This window comes from Empidonax traillii, unplaced genomic scaffold, assembly GCF_003031625.1.
Source record: "Empidonax traillii isolate 1590-97213 ecotype Southwest subspecies unplaced genomic scaffold, ASM303162v1 scaffold14:size4059594, whole genome shotgun sequence".
Lineage (NCBI taxonomy): Eukaryota > Metazoa > Chordata > Aves > Passeriformes > Tyrannidae > Empidonax > Empidonax traillii.
This window is the reverse complement of record NW_020955207.1, coordinates 3,529,667-3,548,773: the sequence shown is the minus strand read 5'-3', so window position 1 is coordinate 3,548,773 and position 19,107 is coordinate 3,529,667. Positions and strand designations below refer to the sequence as shown.

The following is a 19,107-nucleotide window of genomic DNA, read 5'->3' as shown; positions in this document are numbered from 1 at the left end:
AAAATTTGAATGTACTTAAGTGAACTGCATAGTCATCAATTCATGACTATTTGAAAATGAAGGTGTTTTTGCTTCTTTATTCACATTAAGGAAAGCTACTGACTGCCCTCAGGATAAGAGGATAACCCTCATTCTGAAAAAGATCTTGATTTTGCTTTTCTGTGTTAATGATGTGCAACTTGTTTAGTTCTGAGCCTTCTCAAAGTCTTGTCTTTAATATGCAGCTGTCAATTGATCTCTGGAGCATGTTTTTTCTTTTGAAGGTGGATTGGGTTCTAAACATCGGAGAGCAAGCCCTGGATATATGCGTTGTCTCATTTAATCAGGGAATTTCCTCTGTTTTTGTGCTTGGTGAGAGAAACTTCTTTTGCCTTAAGGATAATGGGCAAATACGATTTATGAAAAAGCTTGATTACAGCCCGAGTTGCTTCATTCCTTATTGTTCAGGTTTGTAAAATGAAAATTCAATTTAACTTTAACTTGGTTACTTTTACAGCTAGGAGTCGTGTTTGGGGCTTTTTTTATTTTTTTCCCACTGAATAAATATGTTTTTCTGAATAAGCAGGTTGGATGGGGCTTTGAGCAAGCTGGTCTAGTGGAAGGTGTCCCTGCCCATGGCAGGGGGTGATGGGACTATATTGTCTTTAAGGTCCATTCCAACCCAAGCCATTCTGTGATTCTGTGGTTCTGTGATTTGTAGAAAGTATGTGAATTGGAGTTCTGTTTTTGAGTGAGGTGAGTTTATTTTCAAATGTTACTTTGTGTAAGGTGTCATAATTTTTAGAATCTAAATATTTTCTCATCCCCAAATTGAGGTACTTGTGTAGTGTCCAGACTACCAAAGCAACAAACATGGAAGAATGAGAGATTTTGGAAGAATAAACTACTATTTGAGGACTTTCTGTTTGAGGAACTTCTGATGTTTACAGATAGTTAACAGTAAATTTTATTAGATTTTTTTTTTTTATTATGTTGCACGGGAACAACTTGATTAGAATTCCAGACTATTAATACCTACTCTCTTTTAATGTTTCAAAAACTACCTGATAAATTTTTGACACTGTGTCTTATTTTTAACTTAAATAGCATTTTAGTCTTTACAGATTTGGTCTTGGCAATCCTCACATTTTATACTTTCCCATTCAAGTTATACTATAAATAAACTCTGTAGATGCATACACCTTCAATTGGTATTCATAAGTGAATGAGTGAATGAGGAATACAAGTAGCAAATATTTAACCAGTGTGTATTTTGTCATATCTGTGCTAGCATGCCAACATAACCACTATGAATCTTTCTTTGTTGTGTTTAAAATTACCAAACATGGCTGTCTAGAACCTTGGAAAGTTGTGGCATGTGTCATGTAATATGGAGTTGATATTGCTATCCATAAATAATCACATATGTCATACATTGTCAGTATAACTTTTATAACTTTTGACATTTTATATTAATTTAATTTGTAACACAGAATGGCATAAAAGGAAAAGAAAAAATAGTGTAATGTTATAAGCTTCTATGAAAAGTACTGTCTTTTGAAAAGTCTTTCATCATAAAATTGTTTTTATATCTTTTAACAGTGCAAGAAGGAACAATAAACACTTTAATTGGAAATCACAATAAGATGTTGAATGTTTATCAAGATGTTACACTGAAATGGGCCACTCAACTTCCCCACATTCCTGTATCAGTAAAAGTAGCGAATTTTCAGTAAGTAACTTGTTTAAGTTTACTTTTTTCAGAGTAATCTCCAGTTGTGAAATTTGCTTCTAGATCCTAACAAACAGTTCTGAGGTATGTAACAAATAAGGTGACTTGTAAAAAGAAAATTTGAAGTGTTTTTTTTTCTTTGTTTTGTACAATGTTCATTTTGTTAATGGGAGTACAGTTAATTCTACAATAATACCAGAACTGCTGTTCTGTGCTTTAGGTTTTCTGTTTTTCTTGAGTGGAAACAGAAGCTGGAGTACTGTAACTCCAGTGCAGTAGCTTCTTTTTTTAAAGAATGAAAAGTGAGGCTGTGTAATCTGGTAAGATCCTTCCTTGAGATAGGAAAATAAGGAATGTCACTGAAAATCTGTTCTTCATTAAGCATTTAAGAGCATATGCATTCCAGAGATGATTTGTTGGAAGAGATTATTAAACTCCAGTGTTAAACTGTGGAAATCAAGAAACTGCTTAAATTGCTGAGGACTGCACTGCAGCAGACCAAAACTTTTTGTAAATCGACACATAAGACAGATCAGGGAAAAACTGGTTGGGTGGGCAGTTGAGTGAAGAGAAGTTAAGACATGCTGATAACTTGTACTGTGACTGTCACTGAAATAAACAAACCACAGAAAGGCTCACTGTTTTTACAATCCAGTTTATGCCTGTTCTGAGTGCCCCCAGAGCTGGGGTGGATGCTGGTTGCCCAGTGCCTATGACCATAGGTGATGCAGTAGGACAGTCCTTGTCAGGTAGATTACTTCTTAACAAATCTGACTACCTTTACTGACTTGTGCGGAGTAACCTGAGGGATGTTTGTGTTTTGTTACTAATGGTTACCTAATTTTTTTTAATTTTTTTTTTTTTTTTAGACTCTCTGGAGAGAGTTGGGCTGGCTTTCATCCATCAGGTCTTACAAGTGAAATATAATGAACAGTCTCAGTGGACCAGTTAGTGTAACAGTCTCTTATATAATAGTTAGTTAATTATGCAGGATATGACAGTACAGCTTTTGAAGTTTGGAAAAATATTTGTGTTAGAAAAAATTTGAAAAAAGCATTGATTTTTAGAACAGCAGATTATACTAATATTTGTATATACAATTATTTGTGTGGCAACTCATTATATTGAACCATCTGTTTCAATAATACCTCTAAGAAGTTTATGCAGATTCTACCTGTTCCCTGGTAATTTTAAGACTCAGCAGTTTGATCTCGGGGAGAAATTTGAGAGCCTAAAATCTGTCCCAGCTCAATGTGCTAGTTAGATTTAGAATTCCCACAGAACCTGTTAATGCCAGGGTGTGGTTTGAGGTTGTGTTCTTTAGCAGGTAGAGGTCAGCAATCTGGTTACACAAACCTCTTTATACAGGTACTTAAAAATGAGGGAACATCTGCATGCCTACTCCCAATGGCCTGAAAGGCAGGGAGAGGTCCTGGGCATGTGTGTTTCTGAGCTATGCTACTGTCTGTCAGCAAGAAAATATGCAGGATGCCTGTGCTTCCTTCTGGCATTAAAAATAAAGATGAGCTAAACAGCAAAAACTGCAGTAAAGCTTGTAGTAATTTTGCTTAAACAGAGCATATGTCTCTGGATTTTTTTTGAAAATAATTTGAAAGGGAATTCTTTGTGAGTCAATGTGATAATGATTTTCTAGCACTCCACCCAAGAGAGACCTCCGTCTCAGTTGGGGCCTCTGGGCACTACTGTAACGTAAATAATATTAAGTACTTTAATCAACATAGAGTTGTTAATCCGACACTGCTGAGGGATTGAAGGGCCTTAAATATGACGTTATGTCACTTAATTATTTTCTTCACTTTTATTGCAATAATACTTACGAAGTAAATGAAGCATTCTGGAAGTAGTTATCTCTACAGATCATACCTGTTCATCTGTATTATCTCCATGGCATAATGTCTGTTACTTCTAATGTATGATTCTGGCTTGCTGGATAAGAAAAGCATTATTAGAAGCTATTTTATATAAATTCCTTGGGGCAGGAGTAATGATTGTGTCACAAAAGCAGTCATACACATTATTGTATAATTGTGGAAGTCTACTTCTAAGATCAGCTGGAAAGTGCTTTAGAGAATTCCAGCTAAGCAACTTGTGTTTCTAATGTGTGCCCCTCCTTATTCTTTATTAATTGATTTTTCCTCTAAAAATAATGTGAAATACAGTATTCCCCTATTGCAATACCAGTATGTAAGTAAGGATAATAATATACCACAACATTTGGTATTAAATTCCACTATAAACTACTTGATTTCCATCACTTTTTCAGAAATGTGCAAGGAAAAATAGAATCAAAGATAAGTGGTTACTTATAACATTTTTAGTAAGGTGCCAATGAACCCTAAAAATTAAGTATTTTTAAGATGTTGAACTACACCTTTTTACCTTCAGTGAACACTTGAATATTCTCTTACAGGAAATTGAAAATTTCCTATAAAAACTTGTGATCAGAAACTTGAACTACAGGCAAAATTTTCTTTTTTCTTATTCTGGGTTTTACCTGAATATCTCTTTAACTAATCACTGAACTGGAAGTTTAGTTCTAAAAATTGTTATAGAAGGTTGTTCCTTATTTTGTTGGAAGTTTATATTCTGGTTCTGTTAATGTGTATTAGTTATTCTTTCTGACTTTTAATGTCAAGGGGACTCCTACATGCTTAAAAGTGCCTGTATTGCTTCAGAAGTATAACCACTTACTGACAATTTCAATTAATTTAAACTGCTTAGGTCTCTGTCTCAGCACAAATTTATCTTCCCATGGATAAGCCTGCTCAAACAGTTATATTTTTGCATGCCCTGCCTTGTTATCCTTCAAGTTATGGCTGTGAAAAAGCATTCTCTCTGAAGCTGAAACTCTTGAAGAAAATGGTTTAGATGTTCTGCCTGAGTTGATTAAAAAAAACCCAAACAACCCCCCCACCCAAATCCTTTCTAAAATGGTTTGAAGAGAAACAGTCTGTACAGTGCAGTTGGAACAGCTGAAATCTGGGAAGTTGGGCAAAGGAATTACAAGAATTCCTACTCTGCTCAAAATTTCAGTATTCAAATGGTAGTTGTGAGCAGCAGTATTTGCTTACTATCCATGATAATTATGTAAGTATCTTCTTAGTGTTGACTTCTAAGTCCATTTCCTTTTTTCTTGCCTTTTGGTTTTGATTTTTGAATTTCATCAAAGACCTCTTTTCTAAGACCTTCTTTGTACCTCCATATCTCCTTTGCATAGGAAATTTCATGAGCGATATCTCTAATGCTTATAGATTATAAATTCTATGAATTTGTCACTGATGCTTCTGGAGATGTGACAGATTTCTCTCTGACTTTCTCCCTCCCTCCCTCTCTCCCTCCCTTCCTCATAATTCAGGTAATTGTGTGGGGAGCAAACTCATAGGATTGTTGTTCCTGCACAAAGTTCCTATTAGCTGAAGTGCCTCATATGAATGTCCTTTTTTCCTGTTGGCAGGGATTGAAGCCTGTAAAGGCAAGTGACCTAATACTCCTTAGCCAAAAAGTGGGTTATGTGTGTCAGTCATCTGAATAGCTTGTTCATAAAGTAGCAGGAAGTCACTTCTAGAAGAGTCATATTTGTTTTTCTGTCTGAATTATCCTGTCTCCATATGCTTGACCATAAGAGGTCCTTGGAGTAGATTAAAATACTTAGACAACTACTTTTCTATTTATTTGACACGAATTCACTTGGCAGAGCTGTTGCTAAGAGTACCGTTGTACCATCTTTTAATGGCTGATTGATTGCACTAAGTATTACTCTGTCCTGGTTGGCCTGAAACTAGAACATCGTGTTAAGGTGCATTCAGTCTGAAGCAAAGTAAGTTCTGCTGATAGCCTCTGGGATGTTTTCTGTCACAGTATGAAATGCCAGTGTGCGTTGAGTGAAAACACATAGGTAGAGTATTATAGCTTGGATAGTCTCAGGAAAGGGGATTCTGTTTTGATCGCTTCCAAGTCACAAAGCTGTTTTTGCAATAGGAAAGCGTGAGGCCTTTGAATCAGGGACTTTGTTTTTCCTTCTGAATATTTTAAAAGTTCACTAGTCTCCATTTTACTACTTGCTTTTGTTTGTACACAGTCTTCAAGTTATATCTGATAAGCCTGTAAATGCTAAAAGGTATTTCACTTTAAAAGAAAAAAGGTTTTTTTCTTTTAAAGTGAAACAGACTGCAGACTGCCTCAAATACCCCTTCTTCTCAAGTCAGTGTTTCATGGTGTCTCTAATTTTGGTTCTTTGTACTTTTGACAAATTCTGGTGGTATCTGCAGAGCAAAAAAATGTTGGAAGTAGGCACAGTTCTAATAGGAAGCCAGCCTCAGGGTTTAGGGGTTGTGTTGTGGGAAAGATACATCTTCCCTGTCTATTCTGTTGGGGACTGTTACTGCTTTAGGCACCAGTTTATCAGTGAACTTAATGTTTACGTAAATGAAGGATATTTTCCCCTTCAGCCGCATAGGAATTTGATTAGTAATACCGAAAAGAAAAAACTTTAAAGCCACCTGTAGTGCTTGACTATAAGTAATTGGATGCCTTGCATATGTGTCGCCTCTTGTTTTTAGGAGCTACATCTGGGAATCAGAATATAGTAAACAATTTTATTTTGTGAGCATTTATATGTACCACTATGTCTGTGAGAAGGACTGTTCTTCATGGAAGAAAGATTCTTGAAGCAAATAACCCACAAAATGATGCATATGCCTTGTAAAATGTGAAGTTACTTTTATTACAAGGGGTTGACAGGTATAGACAACTTGGTGAAAGTCGCTAAAATATTTGCTTTCACTTTCATTTATTTGACAGGTAAATATCATTTTACTTGGTAATGGAAGAGCATGTTTTCTAAAGAGGAAATATAAAGAAGTCTGGAAAGGTTTTTTGTGCAGAAGTAATTTATTACCTTTAAAGAATAAGAATTTCTGAGTTTCTTAAAATATTAAATTTCCAGGACTCAACTTTTTAGCTTGAGTTAAGCTAGGTTGTCATTATTTGAGAAGGGGAAAAATTATTTTCTTTTTTAAACAAAAGTTAGTGTTGAAAATCCAGGAAATAAGGTAGACTTTATACATTCAAGATGACAAGTAGGGCTACTTAGTAAGCTTTGTCCACACTTCAGCTCTTTATGAACTTCAAGTCTGCCTAGTCTGCCTAGTTTTATACTGAGGAATTATCCCATAAATATATCCCAGGGTTCCACATCTTCAGCACTGATTCTGCTTTGCTCAGTTTGCTGTCAAAAAGCAATTTCTTTATGTGAATTGCTAGCACTACAAGTAACTACGGTGTTTGAAATCTACTGAGGTAATTTTTTGTTGCTTCTCCAAGTATGATCACTGCAGTCTTTGGGGTCATGCCTGAACTCCTGTTACTGGTGTATAAACCACCAGCCCATTATGACTGCCCATTTATCAGCCATCAATTAAACCCGGCAAGCTATAGGCTATTGATGTTCATGTTTTGACCTAGGCTGTTATGTATTTGATTTTGGATTTATTGATTAATAAAATACTAATTTTATTATTTAGATGCCACTTTTCTTTTTTTCTTGCATCTCTTCTAATAAAAGCATGTGTAATATGAATAACAGATGAGTAGTGTAAAAAGCTATGTACAGTGTTGTTTAGTAATTTCCAGCCTATTTTGCTTGAAGGTAGTGATTTCGTGCTTCCTGTCTGACTTTTCTTCATTGTCACGTTCTTCTAAGGGCTTGGAGCATTCATTCTTTATAACCAGAGATGACCACTTAAAGACAGTTACAGATCAAAGTGGGAAGGTTTTCTGACTTAACAATCTTATGTGCCACCTTTGAACAGTCAGTGTTATTGTTGGCCTTGGCTATTTGAGGACCATATGAAGAACAATGAATGCCTGCAGAAAAATTCCCCAAAAAAACATTAACCCTGGGTTTAAAAGAAATGTCAGGAGGGCTTGGGTGGTTTTTATGACTTAGTAGCTTACTGTGTGCTACAGTACTCTCCCCTGTTAGTCTGCAGCTTAACTGCAAGGCTGAGAAGTATTGCTCTGGTGACTCAGGAAAGTAGAGGTTGTCCCTACACCACCTCCAGTAAACTTTAAACATAAACCAAATTACATATGCTGCTGTACCTCAGGATTGCCTATCAGTTGCCATTTTGAAGGGAAACACGCTACTGAAAGAGACATTAATTGTGTTTACTGCATTTAAAACCAATCCCATCTTTACTCCAACACCAAACAGTAAAGAATTTTACAGTTACCAGAGCAAATGGAGAGAAGCACTTTTTTTGCCTTTTTGAAAAATGTTTAATACAATACTCCCTTTGGATTTTCTGATTTATTAGTATTTCATAATATTAGAATGATTGGTAAGAAATGTGAGGTTTATATACTTCCTGGTCTAACAATTCCAATTCAGCAACCTGTCTCCATAATGAAGACAACATAATCTATGCTTTAAGTTCTTTGTTTTAACACAGATTAATTCCCAGATTTGAACTCATATGTGGTCCAACAGACTGATCAGTTTAACTTAAATGAGGAATGTGAATCGAAAGGTTGGAGTTCAGAATTCTGGTGTATAGCCATTGGTTGAAAATGTGCTTTATGTAGTTTTAGCTTCCAATATTTTTTAAAGAAAATTAAAATCTGCGATCTGTTTGCAAGTGAGAAAATATTGGCTTAGTCCAAATATGAACTCGAAATTAAAACAGTTTTCTGGCACAGAATCATAGTGCGTTGGGTGGTTGGATGAATGTACTTTGTGTAGCTGGGCTCTCCAAACAGGAGAAAGGCAACAGGAACTGAATTTAACTGGAAAAAATATGAAGAAATATTGTTGTTGAATCAAGTATATAAGGTGTAAAAGTGCAATCACATATAGGGTAATAGTGGGCGGAGTCAAAATAAAACTCCTCTCACTGAATTTTTTTACCTTGAAAATACTTCGTTCTTCATTCCAGCCCGTCTGTTATTCCTTATTATAACTGACGTCACCACGGCTACCACAACTGTTAAAGAATCACCATATAAAAATGGGAAAACTTACATATAAAACCAGCAAAACTTAGCACTTATTACATAGTTTTATGGAAAGAAAACTGCAGGAATCAAACTTTATAGTTTGTTGAAAGATTTTCCCTTTCTCTATAGTAGTACTGTAATAGAAGCAATGCCAGTTATGACGCACAATATGAACTGTTCAGTTATATACATGTATATATAAATTTTTATTTGAGTGTTCTGTAAGAATGTTGCCTGATCTGAGAAGTTAAGTGGAGAGAATTCTAGAATCTTTCCACTTAAACACAATTGCATTTAAAAGAACTTTTTTTAAGGAAAAAAAATGTTTTTTGGCACTAATTTGCCACTGGATTGTCAAGAAAAGGCAATGCAAAATATTACCCTTTTTAAAGGTCTTTTGAGGAGATAAATTTAATATGTGTAGTTTAGCCACAAAATATGAATGTGATTGTGTTTCCTTTACCTCAGTAGGATTCTCTTCCTGCAAAAGACATAGATGTGCCAAATACCATATCCAGTATAATACTGTGGCTCATAACTGGGCTTTCTAGCAAGCTAGCTTCAAATGATATTTACTGTATGATATTAAGCACATGCCCGTACTGTCAGTTCTTCTGATTTTATTGCATGTCACTTATTTGCTTTTTTTTAAAAGCCTACTTTTTACAGTCATATGGTTTTGTAAAGGTTTCAGCTTACCTTAGAATAACTCTTAAAATTCCTACCTTCATGGGTCGATAGAAAGCTTTAAAAATGGAAATTCTCAAGAACAAGAAGGTAACTCTCCCTCTAGTATTTAAAATAATATCCTTGCTTTTTAACAAATAGCATGTGTTTTTTTGGCTAACCCACAATTTCTCTGTGGCAGTTCACGTTGTTACAGAATAGAATTTAACTGTATCAGATTCTGAACTCACAGTCCTGGTATTGGTTATTGAGCAGTGGGCTGGAGTTTATGGATGTATTGTGACATTGCTCTACCCATGGAAGTGCTGGACATCTTGTTGATTTTAAAGGGTCTCGATTATTATGCTATTAACATGAAAGACATTTTTTCATACGAGGACCAGCACATAGGACATTTATGTTAAGCTGTGGAGCTGAGAGCCACCTAGCAGTACAAAGTGCTAGAGATGCTTTGAAAAAGCAGCTTTGCTCTTTACAAGGTGAGGTTAGGGGACAGTGATAAGTGTTGTTAAAGCGGGCAGTGTACTGAAATGCTGTTGAATTTTGAAGCTTTCAGGCAACTGTGAGGAGAAAGAGATATAAACTAATTTGAGTGTTTTAAAAGGTGTGTAATTCTTCAAACCTTTTTGTGGTGAGACACATACATCACGATTATTCCTGTTAACCTCCTTGTAATATGTGTGTAGTCTGTTTCCTTGTGTGCTGTCTTGTGTACTATCTTGTATAAAGCCAACAGTTAAGAATAAGCTTTATGTAAGATGATAAACATATCACTATAGCACCTTACGTCTATTTATGTTTTAAGCAGAGATGCTAGGGAGCTTCTTCAGCTTGCCTGAAGTGACAGGGACTCTAACCACTCTAACCACTATCTTGAAGTGGGAGAGGAGAAGGTTTAGATGAGAATAAACTTTTGAGACCCTCCATATCTTATATTCACAATACTGTAGCTGTTGGGGTAGCCTTTGAAAGCTGCTATATACCCATCTGCCAGTGATAGACTTTGGCCAGGAAACAGACTTAGACTTCAGGTGAAGGAAGTGCAAATGCAGAAATGTGCTTTGAGTGAATAAAGCATGGAGTTGTTTTATGTGTGTCACAGTCGGTCTTAGTTTCTTTCTTGTTTCTAATGCTGGTAATGTCACAAATGAAATCACAATTTAATTTCTCTTGTTTCTTATCATTTGGAGCTCTAACATAGAGGTTGCACTCTTATTTAAAGTAACCATATTTTCTTATCAGTCCTCACATTCATTTTCAGTTCAGGTAGGGCCATTAGGTGTCTTAGATATGGAACTGTGAAAATAAGAAATGCAATATGGAAGTTACAAAGTTATGCTTCAGTAAGCTCTACAGTTTTTTGCTTTAAGCAACATGATGCATTTCTGAAGGCCTGTGTCATCACTGAATATTCTGTTTTTATTCTACTTAGTGACAAAGACTATTTTTAATTAAATGCTGCATTTTGTATAGCTGTCTCTTTTAATTTTTAAATCAAACCTTCCCTGCGCTTGAAATAGTTTCGATTTTATATTGAAAACAACAAGAAACCAAGTGTTTTAATCCTTCAGATAAAATTTCCTTTTACATGTAAGTTGTAGCATGAGCTTAAATTGCATGTCTCGCCTGCCTGTTCTAGTGTTGTGTGTGTGTTCCCTGCCTGGAGGAGCCAAGGTTATGTTATACATACAAGTCTCTCCCACGTCATGCATTGTTAAATGCTAGCTTGTTAAGATTCCCCTACGTTTGAACTGTGAAGCTAATATACTAACCTTGTTAAAAACCCCAACACCTGCTTCATTTAAGGGGGCGTGGAAGCTTTCAGGGCTCACCTGTGCGAGAGCTCTGCTCCCTGGGCTTCCCTTCCCAAGCCTCCTCGGGCCGCCCCGCAGGTGGCAGTAGTGATCTGGCAGAAGTAAAAACAATTTTTTTTTTTATTTTTTTTTTTATTTTTTAAATTTTGTTTTTAATTTTTTGTTTTGTTTCATGTGGTGGAAGATGCCCCTTTTCATTTGGTCGCTAGATGTCATTTGGCCTTTTAGGCAAAGAATGTCTTTCAAAGAGATTCTACACATGGAGAACTACCCAAGCTAAAGATTTGCCTGAATTTGTCCTGCAGTGTGGTGTCACTGTGTAAAGTTGCTAGTGAAGATGTCTTCACTCCAAAGAGGAAAAACCTGAAACATGAAAGATTGGTCAGGCATTTAAAATGGTTACACTATCAAAATTCAGGTTTTACTCAGTTCTGAGTCTTCACATTTCAGTGTTTGTAAGGGGGAGTTGTTGATTTGTTGTTCTAGTCATAGATTCTATTTTTTAAAATGCTTTTCCACTGGTTATCAAGATGAAATTATGTTTAGTTTCCTTGTTCTTCTTAGAAGTACTTGATATTTTGTTTAGCTGGATTTGAGTCAGTAATCTTAATGTATCACATGCAATGGAAAGATGAAGAAAGCTTTTCTGTAAAGCTACAGCACAAACTATTTACCAATTAATGACATTCAATATAATTACATATTATTATTTGAACACTATGTTATATGCTTGTGTGCAAAGTGTGTTAAATACATAATATAAATAGACTTTTTGAGAGCAATTGAATTACCTGTTTTCATGTGTAATAGCAGAATGGGGAAGGCTTACACATAAAGAATTGCTTGTGATGTAAGTTGAACCAAGATTTCTTTACAGAGGAAGGCATTTCAAAGGAGCCTGAGAGAGCTCCACAGATACAGAGAATGAATTACGAATCAGTAGTAGCTGGCATTGGGTCACACTGGGTGTACTTTGAATATTTAGCTGTGGGTGTACTTTAGATTTTGGAGTGTGTGTTTAATGAGAGTAAGATGGGCCTTTTACTCCCATTAGTTCATGTTAGAAAATTCTTGTAGTTTATTACTCCTGGTCTGGTCTTCTTTCAGCATTTTATCAAATGTTTCACACAGTTACAGCTTGAAATGACATTGAAATGGAGCCTGAAACAGCGTAGGTTTTCAAAAGCACTAAACTAAAAAGGGCTATTGAGACATTCACTTGCATATAATTGCATCAAAGGGTGATAAAATGAGGAGAAAAATGGATTCAAATTGCTTGAGCATGATGATGGAATTAGTTTCCTAATTTAGTAGTTTTTAAATAATATATTATCGATAAGGAACAGAAAGTAGTATTACAGAGAATCTTGTTTTCTAAAATGCTTGGTATGAGTAATATCAATTAAGACTACTTCTGAAATTGAAGTATTTTTATAAGCTATTATAAATATAAATAATTGAAGCTGTAAATAGTATCAATAACTATACCTTCTCCTGAGAGTTGACCAAGGCTTAGACTGTGTCATTCAAGTAGAATTCAGAATTACAGATTCTAAGTCAATAGTGTGAGCCATCAATTTTGGCATTTTATAACTGGAAACATGGAAAGCGTTTTAATTTCTTCAAGAATTATATTGTGAGCAATTTGTTTAGTAAGAGAAGACCTACAAAAACCATATGCAATTATTATTACCCAGAATCCAATAAAAAATAGTTTTACAAATTATTACCATATGTATGCAGGAGTTTCTTTGTACTGTACAGTTATTTTAGATATCAGAATAATTTGTTTTATACTTTTGAGTTCCTCACTATTAAAGTGTCCCCTTAGATTTGCTATTACTTTGACTATTGTGTGATACATAGTAAAAGAAATAGTTTACAATAAAAGAAATTTAACAAGTAATTGGAATTCCAGATTGTGTGCAAAATGTGCCAAATGAAGTAATGGTATTTGCAGGGATATTGTGGGAGTGCAGTAGCTGTGGGGAAACTACTATAAAACTGCTAAAAATGCTTCCCCTCCTCTTGCTGCCTTTAACAACTGTTATAAAAGATTGAGAAAATAAAGCAATCTTGAATGGCTGACAAACATTCCAACAGAGAAATTAATATATTATAAAAAAATAATTTAAAACTGGTTGCCCATATTTTTCTTATTGTTTCTATTGATGTACAAATTCATGGACAGATTTTAACAAGGAAAGGTTAATGGTAAAGGGTTTTTTATATTTCTGTGTGTTTCATGTGGAACAATCTTCTCAAGACCCTGCAGAAGCGTAACTGAAGCAAAGGAAAACTGTGATTTGTAACACTGCTTTCTTAAAACAGTGCTTTTGTCTCTGAGATAGTGCAGACCTCAAGGATGTCATGACTAACAGGAAAGTTGGTTGAAATGAGTTTATTTTAAGGTGGAGTTTCTGAATGTGCATTCCCTAATGCTGACATAAACTCAGAAGTTAAGGAAAGCATATTTTATATTGGTAAATCACCTCATTGATTTAAGTTGGTCTCATTTGATAGACTGATTAGCTGCGGATGACTGCCAGCTTAAAGGTACACAGGAAGGCCTGTATTTACAAACCACTTTTGAATGTATTATACCTTAGTAGTATATCATCAAAGATTTATTGCTGACAGTGTAGCTGTATTTCTTCATGCCCTTTTGATTTACACTCAGATGTCCTCATGGATCTTTCCTTATTAGATTACCAGATGCAAAACCTCAAGAAAGAAATTTTAAGATGATCCAAAGCCATTGCTGGAGAATTTTAGAAATTGTCTGGTTTTCAGATGTCAGTTTCCTTTCTCCAGCTGTGGAACAACCTCATGATGCAGTTTCTCTTGTTGTCCGACTTTTTTTTTTTCGTTTTCTTTCTTTTTTTTTTTTTTTTAATTAAAAAAAAGGGATCATCTGCTGTGACTTAATAACAAAGTGTGGGGTAGAGTCTTTTGATAGCATGGTATCATCTATCTCAACAATACCCAATTTTAAAAGACTTTCTGCAGCCACGACCAGTATGGCAAAGCTCCTTGCAAACATTTGGCAGGCATTAACAAAGTTCTATACATTAGGTGTAATTTTGAATACCTTACTAAGAGAGTGTTGTGGTTCAAGTGTTCACAATAGCCTGTCTCCTAGCATTGTTCATGTACAGAACTCAGGGCTGGCCCAATGTATTTGTTTCATGTGCCATCCAGAATTCTGTAAATGCAGCACAGATGTGTGTTGTACAGAGCTTTTTGGACATAAGAAAACCAGGATGAGCAGTTCTGAGTGTAACTTCCACAACAGACCCAGTCCTGAGCAAGGAAGCCAGCTGTAGTTGACAACAAATATTCAAGTAGCCGGAGAAACCAGGATTCATATTTAGTTCTAGTTCCTCTTGAGAGTTTACAACTTGTCAGAAAACCCCTTTGGGATGGAAGCCTTAAGCTTACAGGTTGCAAATAGGCCGTGGCTTTTGCAGAATGGCTGCTAACACAAGTACTGGATATGTAAGTTGAAAATCAGTTTAAGTCTTCTACTTTAAGAAAAGAAAGTATTTGTTAGGGGAGTCTTGGCATCTCAACCTTATGTGCTCACAAAACCAGCTTCCTATTACAGTTTTGTAGGGAATGCTAATACACGTTAAAAGTTGCAGTGGTAGCTGGAAACTTTTCTGTGGCAATAAGAAGTCCCAAAAGAGAAGATTGTTTCTGTTTAAGATGAGCTTATATAGTAGATATGGGAAACTGTGTTTGAGCCCTTTTATGTGCCTTCTGTTTGAGAAGGCAGTTCAGATTTGCACATTTCACCTTTAGCAAAGAGCTGGGGTTACCTGTTGTCTTAAAAAAGCTCACAAGAAGTTTCCATAACATTCATAATTCATCAAGGAGATTTATTTCTTTCACTAAGTAAAAATCACTTTCTATAGAAACAGAAAGCTCAAGTTCATCTACAGCAACTACTTATTTGTGTAGTGCCCAGTGGGGTATTCATTCCTGTATGCAGTTATAGTGTAACTGTACAGAGTTCAGAAGAGCTCAGTTGCAGCATATTTTTTCCAGTTTATTTGGTTGCAGTTGTGAAACCACCACCGGGATTGTGGCCTTAGCATGCTGTAAATAGGCATTTTGGACAGTCCAATTGGACCACCAGTTATTAAAATGAATCTGTGTCACCTGTTTGCTTTCATAATAACTTTTGACATGAAAATTTTAGAATGAGGTTTCCTATCTTGGTGTTCTGGAGCCATGCTACAAGACAGAGTAGGAAACCAGAGAATTCTATTTCTTTTATATAGCTACCTGGTTTTTGTTCTATATATATTTGATCTAGAGGAGGCACTTGAAAGGTATCTTGCAAGTGTCAGTTAAAAGAATTTTTGTTTATTCTGTATGAATTATAGCTTTAACGCTTATATAGATGCAGTATTTTTACAGGGTTTTAGTTAGTGGGATAGTGAATTAGGCTTTCTTATCCAAATCACTTTTTATATCTAAGAGTTAAATTTGATCTATCTTTGGCTCAAATACAACTACCATATAAAGCAAAGGCAGTTTCTGCTGTAAGATGTTCTAAGTGTGGAATAAGAGCAAATTGCTGACATAAATGTGTTACTTTGTAATTATGAAAATTAATACAGGCTTTTAATTTAATTACAAGTAAGCATTTTAAAAATAAATTGAAAGTTAGCTTTCTCCTAACTTCTGCTGTTAACATCTGAGCTAGTTTTTCTTTCCTGTCAGTTTGTCTTCTGTTTAGGAATAACCTTCAACTTAAGGAAAATGTTGGCAGCACTCCCTATTGTCTCGTAGGTTGTTAAATACTTTCCTAAATCTTGCATTTGCACTTTACAGATCAGATAAACAAAATGAGTGAGATTTTTGTAGGAGCAATGAAGTACTGTTCCCTTGAGAGAAAAGAGACTATAGTGTAGCTCTTAAAACAGTAATTTGTATTGATTCAGAGGAGTGTAAAGGGAATGTTCTGGATCCATGTGGTTTCGTTTCTGAAAGATGCTGCAGAGAACAGCCAGCCAGGGTTTGAAGCCAGCACAGTAGCTGCAGTAGCAGCTAAAGAATTGGTTAAGGGGGCTATTGACACCATCAAAGCCCTACTGCTGTCCTCTCTGTGAGCACCTTCTCCCCTTTCCTGATTTTTTTGTGAGACATCCTTTCCCTTGCCTTCCTTTATTGGGTGCTCCATTCAGCAAATTCCTTTCCCCACCTTAATATCCATCCTTCAAAAAGCTTAAGTAGCAATTTGCGAGTAAAAGACTGACAACTATCTATTCAGCTTGTTTGTTGTGACTCTTTCTACTACCTCTCCCAATTACACAGATTCTGAGGTGTTGTAGTCGTCTAACACCAATTTGTTCTTAGATGTGATTGCAGCAAGTGGGAGTAATATTAATGAAAGCATCTGAATTGAAGAATAAATATTGTTTTTTTCTTTTAGTCAAGGGATATTGTTAAAACAGGAAGTTCTATATGGCACAGTAGCAGCAGTGTATTTTCAGTGTTACTTTTTCTGTGATTTTTTTTTTCCCCCAGAGATTTGAAGGGTGTTATAGTTACTCTGACTGATGATGGACATCTTCAGTGTTCATACCTTGGAACTGATCCTTCAATCTTCCAGGCTCCTAAGGTGGATGCTAGGGAAATAAACTATGAAGAAATGAATGCTGAAATGAAAGAGCTCCAAAAAATCATCAAGGAGGCCACAAAACCACAAGGTATGCTTCTTCCTTTGCTGTATTTTTATATACTTTTATCCACCCGACTTTCCTCTTAGCACTTTAAAATATTTTATTTTCAGACCTTAACCATACTTACATTTCTGTAGGAAATTTAATATTTAATAAAGTTGAACTTTTAATAAAAAAAGTACAAACAAAATCCTAGACTGTGAGGCTCTTGAACGCAACGTTTTTCTTTGTATTTTCATAATGCCTGTTGGAACTTTTGAGAAGTTTACATCATGTTGCAGATAATTCTCGGTAGTGCAAGAGTTTAGAGAAAAAACTGATTACCCAAAGACAAGAAAATTTGAATTTTAACAGTTCTGATATAATTAGGCTTCAGAGAGAGGAAAAAGTATTACCAAATTCTGTTTTATTATTACAAATGGCTTTTAAGTCATGCAGTTAACAACAAATTACTTTTGTTAAAGCAATTTTTCTGTTTCTATAATTTCTTTCAAAACCATATTTGAAGAACATAGTGAGAGATATCAATACCCAAATAACTGATCATGATAAATTTTGGAATTGACATACATGGCTAATAACTTGCATTGATTTTATTGAAGTAAGGGCACATAATTTCTACAGAGCTTCAAAGCTTATGTTTTCATAAGCATGAAACATGGGTTTTTAAACTGTGTATGTGACTTGCACAGTAAATTGGAGGCATGTGATTATACAGGAAACTATGGAAAAATCTTAGACAAATAGAAAGAACAAATTAAAATCTTTTCCTGATTATAGTGAACATGCTCTTAAAATCATAAAAGGAATAGTCATTGCTTTCTATATGAAAAAGAGTGAAAAAGCTCACAGTTGAAATTCCAAGAAAATAAGAAATTATTTATCTGCAGTCACAAGTTTGATTCTACAACTTGAAGATTTCTATATCTTATAATTACATATAACTTCATCCACTATTATGATAGATTGATACCAGATTTTTAATTTTCCAAACCCAGAAATGTGTTATATAAACATACAGATGTGGATAAATTCCACTGATTTTTACCACACTCTTCTTTATAAGTATTAGACGGTTTTTTCTGGCTGTCATAACCAAAGGAAAGAAAAGCATGAAGGAAAGAACAAATCCATTTTAAGTGAACTTCCACTTGTTAGTTTTAGCATATTATGTGGAAGATCGAGAGAGAGAAAGGAGCTGTAACTATCCTTTTTAAATGTTGTAATAACTGTCCCAGTGTGATTGACGAGTTTACTTTGAATATTGTTGATCTTTTCACCATTTTCTCTTCCTCTAAACTTTCTTCCTTGGTATGTCTAATCTGATCTGAGTGCTGTTTTCAGATGAGTTTTTATGAATGCTCTTGCCATTGTGGAGAGATGCTCTAATGATGTGCTTGACTTTAACTGGATATAAAACTTGTGAGAGGACCTTTTTTTACAACAAAACATTTTAATTATGAAGAATGCCAGTCAGTTTTGGATGTTTTGGGCTTTTTGCATTTTGGCTTTTTTCAGAAAACTTCAGCTTGAACCTTGGTTGTCATGAAGTTACTCCTGAACATGATCTTTAAAATGAGCTGTTAACTTTTTTGTCTTTTGAATTCATGCTTGTGCAGTAAGAGCTTGTGTTGTTTTGAAAATATCTAACCTTATATGGAAATAATTTTTCTTTGTTTCATTTTGACTTTCAAACGTGGAAGGTATTAGAATTAGGTCATCATATTAAAAAAACCCTTAGAGTAGTTATTTCCATAAATGTCTTGTGTTTCTGTCCAGTGCTGACAATTAAACTGTTGAACTTAAGCTGTTTTATACATTTTGAAGAATAAGGATTTACATTATAAACTGATGAAATATTTAAAAATCTTAACTGTTATACTAACTTAAATCTAATATTACTCGCATCACTCTGGATGACATAAGTGATTAAACATACGTGTTTTGGCTCACTTTAATAGTAACAAAAAAGCTGGTACTTATAAATAAACTTTGTTTGTGATCTCAGTCCTACTTCTAATAGAAAAATGACTGTATGACCGAAGTTGCATCATAGTTTGCTGACGAGAACCTGAAGAGAAATAATTAAGAAGGGATAGAAAAAGAGTGGATTGGGCTGATCTGTGTGTAGTTGGGAGAACCAGTTCTTTGCAGCTTTGGCTGTATGAAAGAGGCCTAAACTTCT

The 19,107-nt window shown here is 35.0% G+C and overlaps 1 protein-coding gene across 3 annotated transcripts in view; it reads left to right on the top strand.

The window, feature by feature from the left end:
* The window catches only part of BBS9 (Bardet-Biedl syndrome 9), a 276,739-nt gene that overhangs the window by 34,369 nt on the left and 223,263 nt on the right, over positions 1-19,107 (top strand). For all 3 annotated transcript variants that reach the window (XM_027892202.1, XM_027892208.1, XM_027892195.1), the window contains exons 8-10: positions 264-447; positions 1,582-1,711; positions 16,768-16,949. In XM_027892202.1, the coding sequence (XP_027748003.1) occupies positions 264-447; positions 1,582-1,711; positions 16,768-16,949 (496 nt within the window). The remainder of the gene's footprint in view (positions 1-263; positions 448-1,581; positions 1,712-16,767; positions 16,950-19,107) is intronic.